This window comes from Salmo salar, chromosome 06 (genome assembly GCF_965601325.2).
Source record: "Salmo salar chromosome 06, fSalSal1, whole genome shotgun sequence".
Lineage (NCBI taxonomy): Eukaryota > Metazoa > Chordata > Actinopteri > Salmoniformes > Salmonidae > Salmo > Salmo salar.
Genome location: NC_138296.1, coordinates 34,945,001 through 34,967,736, shown reverse-complemented (window position 1 = coordinate 34,967,736; position 22,736 = coordinate 34,945,001). Strand labels below are relative to the sequence as shown.

General features: G+C 46.0%; 1 protein-coding gene across 5 annotated transcripts in view; it reads right to left on the bottom strand.

Moving 5' to 3' along the window:
* caskin2b (CASK interacting protein 2b) overlaps positions 1 to 22,736 on the bottom strand; it is a 95,077-nt gene that overhangs the window by 5,095 nt on the left and 67,246 nt on the right. The window contains exons 5-15 of one of the 5 annotated variants that reach the window (XM_045720291.2): positions 21,399 to 21,544; positions 19,912 to 20,007; positions 16,970 to 17,100; positions 10,952 to 11,060; positions 10,601 to 10,709; positions 8,816 to 8,910; positions 3,765 to 3,882; positions 1,757 to 1,933; positions 608 to 744; positions 327 to 390; positions 72 to 178 (exon numbers count right to left, since the gene is read on the bottom strand). In XM_045720291.2, the coding sequence (XP_045576247.2) occupies positions 72 to 178; positions 327 to 390; positions 608 to 744; positions 1,757 to 1,933; positions 3,765 to 3,882; positions 8,816 to 8,910; positions 10,601 to 10,709; positions 10,952 to 11,060; positions 16,970 to 17,100; positions 19,912 to 20,007; positions 21,399 to 21,544 (1,289 nt within the window). The remainder of the gene's footprint in view (positions 1 to 71; positions 179 to 326; positions 391 to 607; positions 745 to 1,756; positions 1,934 to 3,764; positions 3,883 to 8,815; positions 8,911 to 10,600; positions 10,710 to 10,951; positions 11,061 to 16,969; positions 17,101 to 19,911; positions 20,008 to 21,398; positions 21,545 to 22,736) is intronic. The other 4 variants (XM_045720292.2, XM_082976503.1, XM_045720293.2 and 1 more) reach the window with 4 other exon arrangements.

The window sequence follows — 22,736 nt, the reverse complement described above, 5'->3', positions numbered from 1 at the left end:
TCTGTCCTGTCCTGCGTCTGTCCTGTCCTGCGTCTGTCCTGTCCTGCGTCTGTCCTGTGTCTGATTCTCACCTTGCCCTCCAGTAGCTGCTGAGGACGTACAAACTGTGGGGAGACAAACTGCTGTTCCCCTGGTCTCTGTATGTTCACCATCGGCCTCCGAGGAGCACCCAGAACCACTAGACAAGAAAACACACACTGGAGAGTTAAATGAATGGTGTTCAGGATGTTTTCTACCAATAAGCACAAACCAAACTAGAAAGTTGAAGTTTCAGGAGAAATGTTGTGGTATGCAACAGTAATGAGAGAAAGGGTTGGTATTCCTACCTGCAGTCAGGTCAGGCTGTTTATTGGGGACTGGTTGCCCTGAGTCACCAGCAGAGGGCGCTGGCTGCACATCAAAACAGAGCACAAGACAAGTTACAGAGAGAGCAGGAATAAACAATCTGTTGACTGGCACTACATATGAAGACAGTAAATCACAATATTACATTTCCTCTGTTCATAGCTGTGAGTAAGGTTTGCAATTGTTTTAGCATTGTTATCTCAGTAAATCTCAGTAAAACTAGCCAGGATAAATAAAGCTGAAATAACAATTGGTCCAGTACTTTGGCTGTGTCTGGGAGTGCGGTGGTCTGCTGGTGTTGTCCGTTGGGGGCAGTGTTACTCTCTGTGCTCTGTCCACTCCCAGCACTACGGGTGCTGCCCACACTGCCAGTACTCCCTACACTGTTCCTGTCACCTGCTAGATCGGACCACAGGAGAGGAGGATGCAGAGGGAGAAGAGAAAGAGAGATAGAAGTGAGGGACGTTAAAGACAACCGTGGTGGCTGGACAGCGAGAGGGAGAGCAAAATGAGGTCCCTCCCCTCTGTGTCCTTCCAGAGCTCACGTCAACACAGTCACACACACATCCACATGATTCTAACTGAAGCTGGCAGAGGATGGCAGAGGTTGGGGCTGTGGACCCTGTCACTGAGCCAGGAAAGTCATCACAGATCAGGGGGGTGGCACAGGCCAGGACAGGACGTCATTTGCTGCCATACGAAGCCAAGGGAGATGGTTGCATGGTGGAGCGGAGCTGCAGGCATAGAGCAACAGCAGCCAAGGGTACAGAACTACAGAACTACAGGGGTAAACTACAACTACAGTCCTGCAGTAGGACAGATGAAAGGTCATCCACAATGGAAAATTCCTACAGCGGAGTACACAGGGCACCCATTAAGCTTGCAGTGTCCTGTAGACTGTCGGAATTGTCACTTTTTTTTGGTCACTGGAACAGAGGTTTCCTGGTGGTCCCATCTCGTGGCAGCAGGGAGAACAGCAGGAGCTATGGGAAGCTCAGTTTGAAGCTGGCACATGACAAAGGTAGAGCATGGGGATAGGGGACAGAGACAGCCAGCTATTGTCATGGGGGGACAGTGGAGGGACTCTTACCCGCGGTGTGTGAGTTCCTGAGCACCCAGATGTCCTCCAGGGGACAACCAGGCTGAGAGAGGCTGCTGGGAGGCCGACCTATCAGACATAACAACACTGTTGGGCCATGGGGGTACCATGGTCTACGGAGCAGCACTGGGGATTGGCTGGGCCTGAGCATGAGAGGGGTTTAGAGGGGGCGAACATAGGTGTCCTTGTGCCCTCACCACGGTTCACAGTGGTGGGGAAGTTGTCTGGCTGGTTAGGGGGCTGAGTACTGTATACCTGTTTCGATGTGCGTCTGTCCTCTGAGTGCATGTATAAGGGTGAGTGTGTATATACCTGGGTTGGCGCTGAGGCCGATGGTGTGGGGGAGGGCCAGGTGGGGATTGTTGGGGGTGTACAGTGTGTAGGAGTCGTCGGTCTGGGGGGCTGAGCTCAGGCTGGAGGAGAGGGGGGCTCTGGAGAGGAGCTGGTGGCGCTGGGTGGGCAGAGAGGCGTGCCGGGACAGGGTGCCCCCTACAGGGTCAAACAGGTAGGACACACAGACAGAGAGGTTAAACGCAAGCTGATGGTTGGAGGTGGACATTACATGGTATGGATGGAGAGATGCTGAGAGAAAAGGAGGAGGAAGAGAGAAAAATAGGAGCAAGGGATGGATTGGAAGCATGAGGGATTAGTCCAACCAAGGCAGTCTGGGAAATGGGGTGTTCTCTGGAGGGGCCAACCTGTAATGAAGAGGGGCCACCACTGCTCTTCCAATGCAGTGATGTGTAGCGATACAACCTATCAGTGTGTTTGTGTGTGGAGCCAAGGGAGAAACAGTTCCTTCAGGAAGTATTCATACCCCTTGATTTATTCCACATTTTGTTGTGTCACAGCCTAAATTCAAAATTGATTCAATAGATTTATTTTTAGCTCACCCATCTATATACAATACCCCATAATGACAAAGTGGATTTTTTTATATATATTTCTTTGTAGTACATTTTTGAAAATGAAATACAGAAATATCTAATTTACATAAATATTCACACCCCTGAGTCAATACATGTTAGAATCACTTTTTGCAGAGATTACAGCTGTGAGTCTTTCTGGGTAAGTCTCTAAGAGCTGTGCACACCTGGATTGTACAATATTTGCAATATAAATATAAAATTCTTCATGCTCTGTCAAGTTGGTTGTTGATCATTGCTTGACAGCCATTGTCATACCTTGCCATAGATTGTCAAGACAATTTAAGTCACAACTGTAACTAGGTCACTCAATGTCTGCTTTTATTTTTAACACCCAACTACCAATAGGTTCTGTTCTTTGCGAGGGACCTTACAGATAATTGTATGTGTTGGGTACAACGATGGGGTTATCATTAAAAAAAACACGTTAACACTATTATTGAACACAGAGTGAGTCCATGCAACTTATTATGTGACTTGATAAGCACATTTTTACATCTGTACTTAGTTAGGCTTGCCATAACAAAAGGGGTTGAATACATTTCAACTTTTCATTTTCTATGATGTCAAAATTCCACTTTGACATTATGGGGTATTGTGTGTAGATCAGTGACACAACATTTCAATGTAATAATTTTTAAATTCAGGCTGTAACAACAAAATGTGGAAAAAGTAACAGGGTGTGAATACTTTCTGAAGGTACAGTAGGTGCAGAGGGAGAATTTAAGATGGGTCTCCCGTTCCCCTGATCTTTTGTTGTGGTGACAGATTTGCAGAGAAGACAGAAACCTGTCATTTTTCTCTGACTGCAGTGCTGAGCTGCTCCCTGTTCTGTCAAAGCTGCTCCATGAGTGTCACCACGCCAACCTATTCACTCAGGGATTTCTCCCTCTAGTGCACATCGAAGAGGTGGTGTGGGGCGGATTATCTTCTTCTGTGGTGTTAGGTAGGTAACTGACACCTTCTGTTAATCTAACCGGTATTAGAGGTAGACTGCGTGGGTAAGGGTGGGAATTTTTACATAATGTACAATAGCAGATGACTCATGCAGTTCCAAGCCATTTCCCTTTCCATTTCTGACTTAATCCTGCATTGTGAGTGTGCTGACATGTCTGGGAGATGAGTTAGTGAGTGTGTGAGTGAGTGAGTGTGTCTGTGTGTTGATGTTCCGACATGCCGGCAGCTGACTCAACAAGCTACGAATCCTCCGTTTGCTGCGGGTGCCACGGTTACGCAATGAAGGAGGCAAATGTCAGAGGGCTCTCTCTCTCTTTGCCCATTGCTTTCAGATGGGAGTGGGGTATAGCTAATGATTACACTGAACTTATAGGGTGTGTGTGTGTGTGTGTGTGTGTGTGTGTGTGTGTGTGTGTGTGTGTGTGTGTGTGACTGACCTGAGCGTCTGCTGATGACCTCTACAATGTTTGGGGGGAAGTAGCCCACCCGGTCGGTGCCCCTCTGGCTGTCGTGGATGTGCCCCTTCCAGCGCCCGTCCACGTGCTGCTCTAGGACCTGCCAGGCAGCCAATCAAAACAAACATTAAGACAGGTCTAAACCAATCCGATGGCTATTACTACCCAGTGTCTCTCCATATTGAGGCAGGTAGGTCTGTGAGATTCTATAACAACGTGGTGTCATTTCCACTGTTTATGTACGTGTGTAGGAGTGTACCTGACCTGAAGTGTGCAGTTCTGGGACAATGACAGAAAGTACATGCTCCAACTTGAAACACGTTCTACGTGTTAACAACTTCATCTGTGTATCTATGTCTCTGTATGGTTTGTTTTCGTAATGTCAAAATATGTTTTACATAAGTTGGGAGGGTGATACAAAAGCAGCGCCACAGCCCAGAGATCAACTGTAGTACAATAACAAACCAAAAGAGAGAGAACCAAAAGGTCAATCACAAACAGATGATGACAGTAGTCATGTGTTTCTGATCATGTTCCATTTGTCCACATGAGCTGCTAAAACCCAGACCATTGTCTCTGCTCCCTAATTTAGCAGCCTTAGTCAGAGGATACAAGCCAAGGGAATTTGGGTTCGGGGGCTGAGGGTATGGGGGAGAAGAGGGGTGTTGGGTTGTGTGTCTGGTAAAAGATGTGGGTAGAGGGGGAAATAGCATGTACTGAATGGGCAGGTTTGGCAGCTATAGAAAAATACATTTAAATTAATTGACCCATCCAAGTTGTCAAAACATATTTTTCTAAAGGCCTAAACTAGCTAAAGGCACAGTGTGTGGGATTTATTTTACTATGCATTGTTTTCAATGATAAAAACCCTGTAGGCTCCGATGCCTCGCTCAACTAGAACGTCTCCATTTTGGCTTTTTATCGCTGGCGCTGTAGTCACACAAAATTAAATATTTTTTTGTAATTATTCACTTTTTTACTAGCTCATTTGAAATGGAAGATGTAGCTACGATTTGAGGCTTTACCATACATGCTAAATTAGACCAATTCATCCACTTACGGAAACACAACATCGCTATCAACCTGTCCAATCCTCCTCACCCGCCTCGCTCCGCCCGACCACTTTTTGCGCTTTGGTTCGGCACCAGTCCCCACTAAGATGTCAGCTAACCTTTTGCCCAGTATCTAACATGTATATGTGTGTGTGAGATGTGGAAAGGCTAGTTGATGGGTGAGGTGGGTGGCCTGAGGGCAAGGTTTATGAATAGTTTCTCTCTGGTATTGAAGCAACCCCCACAGTAGCAGAATAGGCCGACATACTCCCAAGAAGAAAAACAGGCCAGGGTCATGAGACGATGTGTATGTGTGAGACAGTAGTAGTAGTAGTAGTAGTAGTAGAGTCATTGCTGAGAGGGAGTGATGGATGAATACCAGGGCCTGTCCCTACCCGTCTCTCTCGCTCTCTGGGCTCAAAGAGAGCCATCCTTCAGATATAGGGGCTCACTGTACTCTCTCCCTATAAACTAGTTCCCCCTCAGGAATATGGATAGTGAGGTTCACCTGTGGTGCACTATACCCTTAAGGACCTACTGGACCTTGAACTGATAGATGACATGTATATCAGGTTCAGTACAGTGAACTGATAGATGACATGTACATCAGGTTCAGTACAGTGAACTGATAGAGGACATGTACATCAGGTTCAGTACAGTGAACTGATAGATGACATGTATATCAGGTTCAGTACAGTGAACTGATAGATGACATGTACATCAGGTTCAGTACAGTGAACTGATAGAGGACATGTACATCAGGTTCAGTACAGTGAACTGATAGATGACATGTACATCAGGTTCAGTACAGTGAACTGATAGAGGACATGTACATCAGGTTCAGCACAGTGAACTGATAGATGACATGTACATCAGGTTCAGCACAGTGAACTGATAGAGGACATGTACATCAGGTTCAGTACAGTGAACTGATAGAGGACATGTACATCAGGTTCAGCACAGTGAACTGATAGATGACATGTACATCAGGTTCAGCACAGTGAACTGATAGAGGACATGTACATCAGGTTCAGTACAGTGAACTGATAGAGGACATGTACATCAGGTTCAGTACAGTGAACTGATAGATGACATGTACATCAGGTTCAGTACAGTGAACTGATAGATGACATGTACATCAGGTTCAGTACAGTGAACTGATAGATGACATGTACATCAGGTTCAGTACAGTGAACTGATAGAGGACATGTACATCAGGTTCAGTACAGTGAACTGATAGAGGACATGTACATCAGGTTCAGTACAGTGAACTGATAGATGACATGTACATCAGGTTCAGTACAGTGAACTGATAGAGGACATGTACATCAGGTTCAGTACAGTGAACTGATACAGTGAGGGAAAAAAGTATTTGATCCCCTGCTGATTTTGTACGTTTGCCCACTGACAAAGAAATTATCAGTCTATCATTTTGATGGTAGGCTTATTTGAACAGTGAGAGACAGAATAACAACAACAAAATCCAGAAAAACTCATGTAAAAAATGTTATAAATTGATTTGCATTTTAATGAGGGAAGTAAGTATTTGACCCCCTCTCAATCAGAAAGATTTCTGACTCCCAGGTGTCTTTTATACAGGTAACGAGCTGAGATTAGGAGCACACTCTTAAAGGGAGTGCTCCTCATCTCAGTTTGTTACCTGTATAAAAGACACCTGTCCACAGAAGCAATCAATCAATCAATCAGATTCCAAACTCTCCACCATGGCCAAGACCAAAGAGCTCTCCAAGGATGTCAGGGACAAGATTGTAGACCTACACAAGGCTGGAATGGGCTACAAGACCATCGCCAAGCAATTTTGTGAGAAGGTGACAACAGTTGGTGCGATTATTCGCAAATGGAAGAAACACAAAATAACTGTCAATCTCCCTCGGCCTGGGGCTCCATGCAAGATCTCACCTCGTGGAGCTGCAATGATCATGAGAACGGTGAGGAATCAGCCCAGAACTACACGGGAGGATCTTGTCAATGATCTCAAGGCAGCTGGGACCATAGTCACCAAGAAAACAATTGGTAACACACTACTCCGTGAAGGACTGAAATACTGCAGCGCCCGCAAGGTCCCCCTGCTCAAGAAAGCACATATACATGCCCGTCTGAAGTTTGCCAATGAACATCTGAAAGATTCAGAGGATAACTGGGTGAAAGTGTTGTGGTCAAATGAGACCAAAATGGAGCTCTTTGGCATCAACTCAACTCGCCGTGTTTGGAGGAGGAGGAGGAATGCTGCCTATGACCCCAAGAACACCATCCCCACGTCAAACATGGAGGTGGAAACATTATGCTTTGGGGGTGTTTTTCTGCTAAGGGGACAGGACAACTTCACCGCATCAAAGGGACGATGGACGGGGCCATGTACCGTCAAATCTTGGGTGAAAACCTCCTTCCCTCAGCCAGGGCATTGAAAATGGGTCGTGGATGGGTATTCCAGCATGACAATGACCAAAAACACACGGCCAAGACAACAAAGGAGTGGCTCAAGAAGAAGCACATTAAGGTCCTGGAGTGGCCTAGCCAGTCTCCAGACCTTAATCCCATAGAAAATCTGTGGAGGGAGCTGAAGGTTCGAGTTGCCAAACGTCAGCCTCAAAACCTTAATGACTTGGAGACGATCTGCAAAGAGGAGTGGGACAAAATCCCTCCTGAGATGTGTGCAAACCTGGTGGCCAACTACAAGAAACATCTGACCTCTGTGATTGCCAACAAGGGTTTTGCCACCAAGTACTAAGTCATGTTTTGCAGAGGGGTCAAATACTTATTTCCCTCATTAAAATGCAAATCAATTTACAACATTTTTGACATGTGTTTTTCTGGATTTTTTTGTTGTTATTCTGTCTCTCACTGTTCAAATAAACCTACCATTAAAATTATAGACTGATAATTTCTTTGTCAGTGGGCAAACGTACAAAATCAGCAGGGGATCAAATACTTTTTTCCCCCTCACTGTAGATGACATGTACATCAGGTTCAGTACAGTGAACTGATAGATGACATGTACCATGTACCGTCCTACAGTCCAGCGGTTTCCCAAACCGTCCTACAGTCCAGCGGTTTCCCAAACCGTCCTACAGTCCAGCGGTTTCCCAAACCGTCCTACAGTCCAGCGGTTTCCCAAACCGTCCTACAGTCCAGCGGTTTTCAAACCGTCCTACAGTCCAGCGGTTTCCCAAACCGTCCTACAGTCCAGGGCTTTTCAAACCGTCCTACAGTCCAGCGGTTTTCAAACCGTCCTACAGTCCAGCGGTTTTCAAACCGTCCTACAGTCCAGCGGTTTTCCAAACCGTCCTACAGTCCAGCGGTTTTCAAACCGTCCTACAGTCCAGCGGTTTCCCAAACCGTCCTACAGTCCAGCGGTTTCCCAAACCGTCCTACAGTCCAGCGGTTTTCAAACCGTCCTACAGTCCAGCGGTTTTCAAACCGTCCTACAGTCCAGCGGTTTTCAAACCGTCCTACAGTCCAGCGGTTTTCAAACCGTCCTACAGTCCAGCGGTTTTCAAACCGTCCTATAGTCCAGCGGTTTTCAAACCTATCCTCGGGGACCCGCAGACTTTTCACAATTTAGTTGTAGCCCTGAACTAGTTTACCGGAGTCACCTATTCATGGGCTTGATGATTAGCTGACATGTTGAATCAGGTGTGCTAGCTGTGGAATAGTTCAACTACATGGAACAGCTGAAACCCCCTGCTGTAGTCCACACATTTCTACATACTGTGTCTACTGAATACACATGAAGCCACCCGCACATAAACACTGCCAGCCTGTCTCCCTGCCTGCTACTAAAACACCTGTTAGAGAGGAAAAAAGGGGAAACACACCTGTCCTAACAGACTACATGGGGGCACGGTTGGGCACAGTGAGTGTGGGAACAACACTGCAATGCCAGCTGAGGCACATGTGAGGAGTTACAGACAGCAAATAGAGAGGGTTGTGTGTGTGTGTGTGTGTGTTCCTACTGCCTACCATGATGACATCCCCGGCCCGGATGTTGAGAGCGGTGGGGTCATGGATGTTCCAGTAGTCTTTCAGAGCTCTCACCTGCAGGACACCTGTAGCATCTGTGTGTGAGAAAGACAGAGGGGAAAAAGAGAGAGGTAGAGAGAGAGCGAGAGAGAGGGGGGGACAGAGAGGGGAGAAAGAGTGGTACAGAGAGAGAAGAGAAAGAGAGAGGGGGACAGAGAGAGGAGAGAAAGAGAGACACACACAAAGTTAGTTCAGGGAATTGGTATGAACGAAGGCAGGAAGAAAATACAGCCCAATGATTGATACATACTGACATGTACACCTTTTTCAAATCACCTTAAGGGGATATACCCAGACGCCGCTACAATCCCAATGCCTGTTGTTTTTTTATTAGTCACATCCGGCACTGGTATGGAATGCAGTGACATCAGAGAGCAGAGTCAGTCAGTGCTGTATTCAGCCTCTGACTGGTTGGTACACATCAATAATTAATCCATGACGAGCAGGCTGATTGTGTGGCTGATTGTGTTCTATTCACTCTGAACACAGAGAGAACTGGATCATAACAGGAAGTCTCTCCACAGCCTCCATGTTTGAAGCAGTCTGCTGACTGAGGAACACAAGTGCTCATTATGGCCTGAGTTCCCAGGCTGCGAGAACCAGATCAAAGACCCAGGCCTGCTGGATTACAGAGGAGATAGCACAAACAGCAGAGGTCCAAAACACAGTCTCATGCATGCGCACGTACACAGGGGTGGCACGCAACAATCAATCACACACAAACAAACAAACGCATAGGTCACACACACACACACGCACCCAGTCTTTTGGTTGTGTGTGCGCGCGTGTGTGTGAGCTGATAGGGTTATGTAACCTGTACTCCATGAGGTTAAACACAGCTGCTTGGTGAATTACAGCTTAGAGCATTTCATATCCCCCAGTCTCTCCTCTGGGCCTCTCTCGCTATAGGAACGTCTGCACTGGCTCTGTCTCAGTTTGTCTCCACACACACACCTCTGAACACTGTCCTGCAGAACTCAAACTGCAAAAGAATGCAAGAGTCGCTTCACTACACAAAAGCACAAAGAAAGAAATCCGCTAGCAGGAATCTATGCTGACATTTTTTCAATTTCTGCAGCTAAATAGATTTTTTAACACACAAATACATTTAGGAACACAATAAAATTATTTGAGGAAGAGCATTTTTATGATAAGAAATGACTAAAAGTGAAAGAATAAAATGTTTTTGTGGTGTTCCATGCTCAAGCAAGTACAATGTACCGTCAAATATCTTAGCCACTTAGGGGAGACAAAAATGTTCAGCTGCCCCTTTAAGGGTAACAGTGAAACTGGCATGTCTGTCTGGGAGAGATGAGAGTCTCCCATGTCTCTTCACTAGCAGTTGAGTTGAGCGAGCTCAAACAAGCTAACATGAAAAACAACCTAGCAACCTAACAAAATGATATCCATAGCCAAGAAACACAAGGACAAAGTCACTCAAGTAGACTCTATGGCTACACACTTCTAAAACAGCCAACATACTTTGAAAAGAACTACAGCAGCGATTTATATGCTATAAAATCAAAACTCATACTTGACTTTTTCAGTTTGTGAGTAAAATGGTCGCACTGTAGAGTCCTGGTTGAAGGACAATAAAGCAGGCGGAAAACACAGAATGAGAGGTAAAGACTGCCAAAGAATCATACTTCATGGAAAAATGTCTTCATTTGTTAACAACTATCTCCTGTCCCAGTGTATTCCAGTGGTGAGCGGTGCTCTGTTCACCTCGTAGGAGCTGCTTGATGTCCTTGCTGGCGTGAGAGGTGGTGAACTGGTTCACGATGTCCAGGGCTGTCTGGTTGTACGTGTTACGGATGTTCACGTCTATACCAGCCTGTCAAAACCACACACAACGTTATTGTCAATCAGATGTGCACTGAAACACAGCAACACATTCAACATCAATGTTCTCAAGTCTAATGCAGTCAACGGCAATGTACTGTACAACCTATTCAATAACACACTTCACTTACATTGGACAACATGTTACCAACTGTTAGTTGAACGTGGTAGAATAGTGATTGAATCAGACTAGTTAAAGACTAAGTGAGGTTGATGTCCCTCCAGGTGTCTTACCTCTAGCAGCTGTCTGACCACCTCCGTCTTGCCGTAGAGGGCAGCCTCGTGCAGGGCAGTGCCAGCCTTAGTGGCCCTGTTGATGTCGATGCCCGCTTTCAGCAGCAACCTGAACCAGAGGAACAACACAGTACTACTTTAGTACAGATTCAAGTTTACAAAGGCTGAATTGTAGGGTGAATTGGGTGAATTGTAAAGGTTTCTGCGAGGCAGAACCATGGATGGAGCCAGCAGGACCAGATGCCAGAACGGTACATTACGTCAATGGCAGAGTGTTACAGTGATCCACCGTAGCTAGTCTGCTCAACATCCCACATCACATGAACTCACTGAGGTGCCAGGGGGAAATGTGGAGGATTCACACACTCAAATATCCTGGTAGTGAACAAGGCAGTTAACCCATTGTTCCTAGGCCATCATTGAAAATAAGAATTTGTTCTTAACTGACTTGCCTAGTTATATAAAGGTAACATTTAAAAATAAAAAGTAGACAAGTTAAGCTTTAGGAATATTAGTGGGAATGTCAGAGCTCTTCTGGGAATGTGCAGCATGGAACGTTTGTGAGAGTGGCAGGAGAGGTATATTCACACACACACACGCAAACAAAGCACACACACACACTAGGCAAGGGGAAGTGGGCATCCACACGCGCCCATATGCAAATAGTTTGGTAACTAACTACCGCAAACCAATAACCCCTGTCTTTCCATGGCATTCCTGCTCACCAGCCAAACCAGAACCCCACCATCTCACAATGACCTCTGTCACAATCACACCATTTAACTATACTAACCCAAAATAACAAGACTGATTCAGACAGTGACAGTGATTTGCATCATCAGTTTGCCTCACCACTTACTTTAGTAAATAAGGCACGAATCTAACAAGAAGTCACTTAGAGAGAGGGAGACAGAGAGGGATTTTTTGGGGCTCAGTTGCCAAGCACAGAGCGATGACTCAGAAGACTGAGCCCTGGTAGAGGGGCCATGCCGGGGACAAATACAGGAGAGAGAGAGAGAGATATAGAGATATCACCCCGCTCCTCCGCTCTCTCCACTGGCTTCCAGTTGAAGCTCGCATCCGCTACAAGACCATGGTGATTGCCTACGGAGCTGTGAAGGGAACGGCACCGCCATACCTTCAGGCTCTGATCAGGCCCTACACCCAAACAAGGGCACTGCGTTCATCCACCTCTGGCCTGCTGGCCCCCCTACCTCTGAGGAAGCACAGTTCCCGCTCAGCCCAGTCAAAACTGTTCGCTGCTCTGGCACCCCAATGGTGGAACAAGCTCCCTCACGACGCCAGGACAGCGGAGTCAATCACCACCTTCCGGAGACACCTGAAACCCCACCTCTTTAAGGAATACCTAGGATAGGATAAAGTAATCCTTCTAACCCCCCCCCCCTTAAAAGATTTAGATGCACTATTGTAAAGTGGTTGTTCCACTGGATATCATAAGGTGAACGCACCAATTTGTAAGTCGCTCTGGATAAGAGCGTCTGCTAAATGACTTAAATGTAAATGTAAATATAGAGACAGGGAGAGGAAGAATACCCCTCCCTTACTTCAACTTCATTATTCTCATCCTGTTACAGATACTGTGCTTCAGCATCTCTCACTCTCTCTTCCCATCTCTCACCTCCCTCTCTCTGCCCTGCGGCTGCTAAGCCCCAGGTCAGTGTGCTCGTTTCATTTCCCCTTAGAAACACAAAGGAGGGCAGGCTCATCAAAGTCTCTCTGTCCCTCTGGTTTGGCTGGATACTGAAAGAGAGCCCTATCCTGTTCTCCTCTCCTCCTTTGGGGCCGCACTGACTCAATAACCCACTGTTCATATCCCCCCTTTAATACCTCTATTACATGGATGTCTATGTGGGGCCAAAGTGGTGGAACCATGGGACAGGTTACAGCATGTATTGTGGTGACATAACCGTGTGATTGGACCACAGGGCATTGGTATGGAGTCATATGGCCACCGGATCCCAGAAATCATTGTGCCGTGGTTGAATACACCATTTCTCTCTTTCATTATCAATTAAAGTCAATGAAAGCCTTGACTGTTTCTTTGGTAAGGTGGTTTGGACCAGGGAGGTGTGTCAGAGAAAAGGCAGACCACCACACCACTAATAGGACTCCTTAACACTAGAACTGCTAAAGCAGTCACTTTCACTGCTCATTCATTGTATTTATTACTCTGCCATTTAAGTCATGCCCCCCTCAGTCCTTGACTTTTTGCAAATAACCCAGCGTGGCCTGCTCCACTCCTTCGCCCGACAGCGGGGCCTGCTCCACTCCTTCGCCCGACAGCGGGGCCTGCTCCACTCCTTCGCCCGACAGCGGGGCCTGCTCCACTCCTTCGCCCGACAGCGGGGCCTGCTCCACTCCTTCGCCCGACAGCGGGGCCTGCTCCACTCCTTCGCCCGACAGTTGAAGGCACTGTCCCAGTTGATAATTGCCTCAATAATTTCCTCGAAACTGAACCTAAACCGAAACTAATTTCACACATATAACAGATTAAATAAATGAAGTAAAGTATGATGGGGAGAAAGGGAGGGGAAGCGAACGATGCATAATTATGTCTTCACCAGTTGTGAATGGAAAAACAGGATAGGCCATTCTATTGTATTGATCCATTCTAATTAGAATCTTAAATGGATATGTACTCTAAATCATTCCACTGAATCACAGCAGTCTTATCAGTCTACTCTGGGCTACTTGGAGCAGGCTACACCGTGAGAACATGCTGAACGGCTTTCAATATCTGGGAAAATATCTACATTGTGCAGCAGGTGAGTGTTGGAGACCTTACATTGGCATGGGGAGAAATGTCTCCATGGACAATTTCTTAACTTCACTGTCATTGGCGAACAATTTGCTTGTAAAGAAAACAAGTCTGGCTGGCACCATGAACAAAGTGAGATGGGAGCTCCCTACCTCTGCAAAATAAGGCACCTGCACAGCTGTTGTACTCCTCAACAGTGCTGAAGAATGACAAGACAACGGAACACAAAGAGAAAACCGGAGACTATTACGCACTATAACCAAACAAAGGTGTCAAAGTGTGTTAAAGCAAGTGAAATTGATGAAGATTTGAGTCAACTGTTAGGACAAGGGATAACAGCTAAATGAAGTCCAACTGATGAAGATGCACACAATATAAGCGCGAGCTGACAACAACTGACTATTTTTGACTGCTGTCATATCAACACTTACAGTTGAAATCGGAAGGTTACATGCACCTTAGCCAAATACATTTAAACTCTGTTTTTCACAATTCCTGACATTTAATTGTAGTAAAAATTCCCTGTCTTAGGTCATTTAGGATCACCACTTTATTTTAAGAATGTGAAATGTCAGAATAATAGTAGAGAGAATGATTTATTTCAGCTTTTATTTCTTTCATCACATTCCCTGTGGGTCAGAAGTTTACATACACTCAATTAGTATTTGGTAGCATTGCCTTTAAATTGTTTAACTTGGGTCAAACATTTCGGGTAGCCTTCCACAAGCTTCCCACAATTCCTCCTGACAGCTGGTGTAACCGAGTCAGGTTTGTAGGCCTCCTTGCTCGCACACGCTTTTTCAGTTAAAGATAAGATTCTCGTTAATCTAACCACAATATCAGATTTCAAAAAGGCTTTACGGCGAAAGCAAAACATTAGATTATGTTAGCACATCACCTAAACAAGAAAAACCAAACTGCCATTTTCCAAGTTTAGAGAGGCGTCACAAAAACCAGAAATACAGCTAAAATTAATTACTAACCTTTGACGATCTTCATCAGATGACACTCCCAGGACTCAATGTTAGACAATACATGTATGTTTTGTTAGATAAAGTTCATATTTATATCCCAAAAAATCATTTTTTTGGATATAAAAATTGGCGTGTGATCACACATTGGCGCGTGATGTTCAGAAAATGTATTGCCACCCAAAACTTCCTGTGAATGAGCACATCAATTTACAAAAATACTCATCATAAACGTTGATAAACTTTACAACAGTTATTGAAAGAATTATAGATACACTTCTCCTTAATGCAACCGCTGTGTTAGATTTCAAAATAGCTTCATGGCGAAAGCACATTTTTCAATATTCTGAGTACAGACCTCAATCATCAAAGCAAGCTATACAGATACCAGCCAAGTTCAGGAGTCAACTAAACTCAGAATTAGTATTAGAAATATTCATTTACCTTTGCTGATCTTCATCAGAATGCACTCCCAGGACTCCTACTTCCACAAGAAATGTTTGTTTTGTTCAAAATACTCCATATTTATGTCCAAATACCTCCTTTTGTTCGCGTGTTTAGATCACTATCCAAAGGCATAATGCGCGAGCGTAAATCCAGACACGAAAAGTCAAAATGTTCCATTACCGTTCGTAGAAACATGTCAAACATTGTTTACAATCAATCCTTAGGGTCTTTTTAACATAAAACGTCGATAATATTCCAACCGGACAATAGCGTATTCATTCCAGAAGAAAAAGAAGGAACAGCGCGCTCCCGTGCTCGCGCATAACCAAGTCCTTTGTCCTCAGGCAGTCCACTGATTGACTGAGCTCCTATTCTCTGCCCAGTAACAGGAGAAGGATGAAACAAGTTTCTAAAGGCTGTTGACAGCCAATGGAAGCCTTAGGAAGTGCAACGTGACCCCACAGACACTGTAGTTTCGATAGGGATTCAAAAGAAAAACTACAATTCTCAGATTTCCCACTTCCTGGTTGGATTTTTCTCAGGTTTTTGCCTGCCATATGAGGTCTGTTATACTCACAGATATCATTCAAACAGTTTTAGAAACTTCAAAGTGTTTTCTATCCAAGTCTACTAATAATATGCATATCCTACCTTCTGAGTCTGAGTAGCAGGCAGTTTAATTTGGGCACGTTTTTCATCCGAACGTAAAAATACTGCCTCTTATCCTTAACAGGTTTTAAAGGCACAGTCAACTTCGTGTATGTACACTTCTAAGAAAAATTACTTGTGTCATAAACAAAATAGATATCCTAACCGACTTGCCAAAACTATAGTTTGTTAACAGGAAATTTGTGGAGTGGTTGAAAAACGAGTTTTAATGACTCCAGCCTAAGTGTATGTAAACTTCCGACTTCAACTGTATATTGATTATAATGCTACTGCTGCTTTTGCCTCGAGTTTCACTATTTATCAAGGCCACTTCACGCTTATAATGATGTTTAGGTTACTGATGTTTTCATCTTTTGACCGTGCGTATTGGTGGTTGGGGTATGTTTTGTGTATATATAAAAATAAGCTGTTACCGTGTCCAACACATATACTTTCTGTTTCATAGTTGTAACAAAGGAACTCCACTAAGAACATTTCTTGAACACCTGATTTTAGTTTTTTGCGTATAGTGTACAGTAACAAACGAATGAAAATGCTATTGAGTTCTTTGAAATAAAATAAAAATCGTATTCTAATGTTACCCAAGGCCTTCATAAACACAATCAAATAATTTTTTTTGCGACAGCATATATAAAAAATATGAATTCCACTGTTAGAATGTTGCAGTCAGAATGACTGCTCATTAGCTTGAAGGCGGACCATTAGAGGCCCAGCAGTTCTAGTGTTAACAGTCTGATCCCAGCTACTACTGATAAATCAGCAGCCACATCTCACTGGCAGCACTGCAGCCTCACACCAGAGAGCCTCCCGCTCCGTCTCTCTCTCTCCAGTGTCTTTCTGCAAATCCATCTCTCTTGCTCTCTCAGCCTGGTGACAGACTGCTGCAGCTGTCAGTGAAACATGGGAACAGGGCTGCAGAGTAGACCCCCTCCTCCTCCCCTTCTCTATGGCAGGGCTCAGGGTGAGCTGGGTGTCTGGTACTGGACTGTACTGGACAGACTCTGATATAGGTCTCCATACTAGGGGATTGGGACTGTGGCCCCTGGTTGAGTAGACATTGGACAGGCTGTTTTATAGCCTCCCAGCTAGTCAGAGCAGAGATTGGGGTACTAAATATATGGCTAGATCCACCAACAATAGGAAGTATCTTACCGGATGATGTCCTTGTGTCCGTTGCGTGCGGCGAGGTGCAGTGGAGTGTTGAAGCCTGAGTCTGCAGGTTCCTTACTATTACCCTCTAACAGAGCCACCACCATGTTACTGCTCAACAACAGCTGAGCAACCTGACAGGAGGAGGGAGGTCAAGAAAGTCATAAAGCCATGGAGACCAGAAGAGAGGAGAAAGGGAAATTGAAGGAGAGAGAGCGAGAGAGAGAGAAGAGAGAGCGAGAGAAAGCGAGAGAAGGGGGGGAGGAAGGGTGATAAAGAAAAGACAGGGTGATGAGTACATGCTTCAATTGTTACCAACACATGTACATTTCATGCAGTGTTAGGACAAGGGACAACGCACACACACAAGTTTGAAACCTTTAGGAGTTCTGTGATTTGACATGTGAGGACCCACAGGTGAGTGTGAGGTAAAACAGGAGTGACCCAGGGGCATAAACAACCACACATCTGGTCCACACACTGGATGACACCTCAACACCCACTGACTGACTACTGCTGCTGGGAAACTGGTCTGGGACAGAGGACAGGAGGACAACACAAAGGGAAAGAGAGGGGAAAGGAGAGAGAGAAAGGAAGAGTGGAAGGAGAGAGAGAGAAATAGAAATAGGGAGGGCCTCGCCACACCCTGGCACCCCAACACAGCAGCTGATGCCCAAACACACACACACACACACACACACACACACACACACACACACACACACACACACACACACACACACACACACACACACACACACACACACACACACACACACACAGACACACAGACACACACACACACGGTGGAGCCAGTGTCAGCATTCTAAAGATATCCCATTCTAAATAAATCCTGGGGGACAATAGTTACAGGCTAACTCTCTCAAGTCTCATTTAACAAACACACAAGCACAAACAAAGCTGCCCAGCAAACCTTCCAGTAATAGAAGTTACAGACGGACTTGCCAATACTTCCTCTCCAGCCCACATCCAGATAAATAAGAACGAAAGACAAGGGGATTTTCCAGCCCAGTAGGAGAGGAGAGCAGCGTTCACAATGTGTGTGTGTGTGTGTGTGTGTGTGTGTGTGTGTGTGTGTGTGTGTGTGTGTGTGTGTGTGTGTGTGTGTGTGTGTGTACACACTATTACTTCACCCTGGCTTGGTTCGGCTTCACACTGTCCTATCCAAATTAAACGCTGCTGCAGCACTATTTATGACCAGGGACTTTGATTGAGGCAGCACACAGAGTTTGAAATACACTCACATTGGCTTGGTGGTGTTTGAATGGCTATAGGAACTGACAAATTCATATACAAAGCTATTGTGCGGTCAGGGAGAGAGAGTTGTTTCTGAAATTGTCAAACTGGTTTAATGATGCAGGCTTAAACTGCCCAATTCACCATTAAGTCATAGTAACCAAATGAAAATTTGAGATGGAGAGTATGAAAAATTAGAATAACTGTGCTCAAGGGAGAGAGAAAGAGAGGAGAAATGTTTAGAGAGAAGTACATGTGCTCCAGTAAGAAAAACAGCATGCTCAAGGATGAGAGAGACAGAAAGAAAGACAAAGTAAAGAATGCAGAAGTGAGATATATTTGATGGAAGAGGAGCAGTCGTGACAACGCAGCCCATCCCAGCTCCAGTGGGGTTGTACTGTCCAGCTGTGACCCCTGTCTGTCCAGACTAACACAGGCCATGACAGAGTTCCATCACTCCCACAGCAGGCTGCAGCCCCTGTCTGTCTAGACTAACACAGGCCATGACAGAGTTCCATCACTCCCACAGCAGGCTGCAGCCCCTGTCTGTCCAGACTAACACAGGCCATGACAGAGTTCCATCACTCCCACAGCAGGCTGCAGCCCCCGTCTGTCCAGACTAACACAGGCCATGACAGAGTTCCATCACTCCCACAGCAGGCTGCAGCCCCCCTGTCTGTCTAGACTAACACAGGCCATGACAGAGTTCCATCACTCCCACAGCAGGATGCAGCCCCCCTGTCTGTCCAGACTAACACAGGCCATGACAGAGTTCCATCACTCCCACAGCAGGCTGCAGCCCCGTCTGTCCAGACTAACACAGGCCATGACAGAGTTCCATCACTCCCACAGCAGGCTGCAGCCCCCCTGTCTGTCTAGACTAACACAGGCCATGACAGAGTTCCATCACTCCCACAGCAGGCTGCAGCCCCCCTGTCTGTCTAGACTAACACAGGCCATGACAGAGTTCCATCACTCCCACAGCAGGCTGCAGCCCCCCTGTCTGTCCAGACTAACACAGGCCATGACAGAGTTCCATCACTCCCACAGCAGGCTGCAGCCCCCCTGTCTGTCTAGACTAACACAGGCCATGACAGAGTTCCATCACTCCCACAGCAGGCTGCAGCCCCCCTGTCTGTCTAGACTAACACAGGCCATGACAGAGTTCCATCACTCCCACAGCAGGCTGCAGCCCCCCTGTCTGTCTAGACTAACACAGGCCATGACAGAGTTCCATCACTCCCACAGCAGGCTGCAGCCCCCCTGTCTGTCTAGACTAACACAGGCCATGACAGAGTTCCATCACTCTCACAGCAGGCTGCAGCCCCCGTCTGTCCAGACTAACACAGGCCATGACAGAGTTCCATCACTCCCACAGCAGGCTGCAGCCCCTGTCTGTCCAGACTAACACAGGCCATGACAGAGTTCCATCACTCCCACAGCAGGCTGCAGCCCCCCTGTCTGTCTAGACTAACACAGGCCATGACAGAGTTCCATCACTCCCACAGCAGGCTGCAGCCCCCCTGTCTGTCTAGACTAACACAGGCCATGACAGAGTTCCATCACTCCCACAGCAGGCTGCAGCCCCCCTGTCTGTCTAGACAAACACAGGCCATGACAGAGTTCCATCACTTACACTCTGTGAACCTGGGCCAGTGGTGGGGGAGGAGAAACACACACAGTCTTACCTTGACTCTCCCGAACTCACAGGCCAGGTCTAGGGGGGTCTTCTTGGTTTTGTTGATCAGACAGGGGTTGGACTGGTGCTGCAGCAGCATCTCAGACTGAGAGAAACAGACAGACAGGGAAACACACACACACACACACACACACACACACACACAAAATCAAATACCATACACACTGTCACCGCGGCCATTAGGGGAGTAGGTTATGTTATGTGGATGTGGTCATGCAGATAATATTACAACACACATAGCCAGGGAGATGATGTCAGATGATCAGCACCTGGTGCTGCCTGCCGTATCCAAGGACACAGAGTATTTGGTGAAAACAGACAGTCCATTAGCCCTGGTCATTCTGCTCTGGGAATACATAGTAGACTAGAGGACCGGAGGCTGTTACATTCAAATGGGACTTCATGGTCTGTGTAGATAAATGCTTTTCACACAAACTGTGGTCCTAAAAGGCTTACAAATCAATTCATGTGGCGTAACCAGAACACATCCTGACAATGCTTGTAGCATAGTTCCTGATCTATTTCCCAATTATTTGAATTCCATTGCATTTGTTTTTTTCTTTGCGCTCAATGCGCAGTTTCTCTAGAGATAAATCAGATCAAAGCCGGACTTTGCGATGTAGTAGGGAGTTGTAGTTTCCAACAGGCCAATATTCTACAAAGTTTAGCGCAGAAAACGTGGGTAATTAACTACAATGACCATAATCCATTGCATGCCCACTTGTTCCGTCTGTGTGGGGCATACACAGAGGGAGCGCACGATTTAGAGCAGTTGCGCACCGTCTACCATCATGGGACTTGTTTTCATAGTTTTATTCTGTGTTGTCAAAGCGAAAACCATGACTTTTAAATCGGACCAAAACCGAACCGATTTATCACTCAGCACTACAGGGGGTAAGACGGGGACGGACGGGGGTTAGTAACAAAGACAAGGTCCCTAATCCCCCTAAACTTGATCACCCCAGATCACCTGACCCCCCATCATTACCCCCTCAATCCCTACAAATCCAATACCCCTCACCGGCCTCGTTCTTCTCTCTCCCGGCCTCTCTCCCTCTCCAATCCAGTCACACCACCATGCCTCTCCTCTCCCAGCTTGCTACGTATCCCCTAACCCCTCAATCCCTTAAATGACTGTACCACCAACCACCACTCATCCTACTCTATCCCCCTGCCATGTCACATCTGTTTTGGGGCTATGGCTGTGATTTGTTGACAGTTTGTTTACTGTTTAAGACTTAAAGTGGACTGACCAAACATGACCACACACATCTAAATTTCAGATAAGTGACCCACAGTAAACCAGTATCAGCTTTGTGGACAGAACAGCATACATTCCACCCAATCCAGCAGAATGGGGATATTTGTTGACAGTGCTTAACGATGGCTGTGTGTAGTGTCATGCCTGTTGTGTAGAGCTCAGTGTGTGTATGTGTGTGTCTGTCTGTCTCTGTGAGTGTGTGTCTGTGTACTGACCACATCATAGTGTCCGTACTGTGCGGCCAGGTGCAGGGGGATGTGTCCATCCTGTGAGACCCCATTGACTCCAGCTCCGGCCCGCAGCAGCAGAAGGACAGAGTCAGCCTTGCCCTGCCATGCTGCATAGTGGAGCGGACGCATACCTGCAGGAGGCAGCACATCTATGATCATTGCGAAAATATTCACCCCCCTTGGCATTTTTCCAACTTTGTTGCCTAACAACCTGGAATTAAAATTGATTTTTAGCAGGTTTGTATCATTTGAGTTACACAACATGCCTACCACGTTGAAGATGCAAAATATTTTTTATTGTGAAACAAACAAGAAATGAGACCAAAATAACAGAAAACTTGAGCGTGCATAACTATTCACCCCCCCCCCCCAAAGTCAATACTTTGTAGAGCCACCTTTTGCAGCAATTATAGCTGCAAGTCTCTTGGGGTATGTCTCTATAAGCTTGGTACATCTAGCCACTGGGATTTTTGCCCATTCTTCAAGGCAAAACTGCTCCAGCTCCTTCAAGTTGGATGGGTTCCGCTGGTGTACAGGAATCTTTACGTCATACCACAGATTCTCAATTGGATTGAGGTCTGGGCTTTGACTAGGCCATTCCAAGACATTTAAATGTTTCCCCTTAAACCACTCAAGTGTTGCTTTAGCAGTATGCTTAGGGTCATTGTCCTGCTGGAAGGTGAACCTCCATCCCAGTCTCAAATCTCTGGGAGGCAAACAGGTTTCCTTCAAGAATTTCCCTGTATTTAGCACCACCCATCATTCCTTCAATTTTGACCAGTTTCCCAGTCCCTGCCAATGAAATACATCCCCACAGCATGATGCTGCCACCACCATGCTTCACTGTGGGGATGGTGTTCTCCGGGTGATGAGAGGTGTTGGGTTTGCGCCAGACATAGCATTTTCCTTGATGGCCAAAAAGCTCAATTTTAGTCTCATCTGACCAGAGTACCTTCTTCCATATATTTGGGGAGTCTCCCACATGCCTTTTGGCGAACACCAAATGTGTTTTCTTATTTTTTTCTTCAAGCAATGGCTTTTGTCTGGCTATTCTTCCGTAAAGCCCAGCTCTGTGGAGTATATGTCTTAAAGTCGTCCTTTGGACAGATACTCCAATCCCCGCTGTGGAGCTTCGCAGCTCCTTCAGGGTTATCTTTGGTCTCTTTGTTGCCTCTCTGATTAATGCCCTCCTTGCCTGGTCTGAGTTTTGGTGGGCGGCCCTCTCTTGGCAGGTTTGTTGTGCCATATTCTTTCCATTATTTAATAATGGATTTAACGGTGCTCTGTGGGATGTTCAAAGTTTCGGATATTTTTTATAACCCA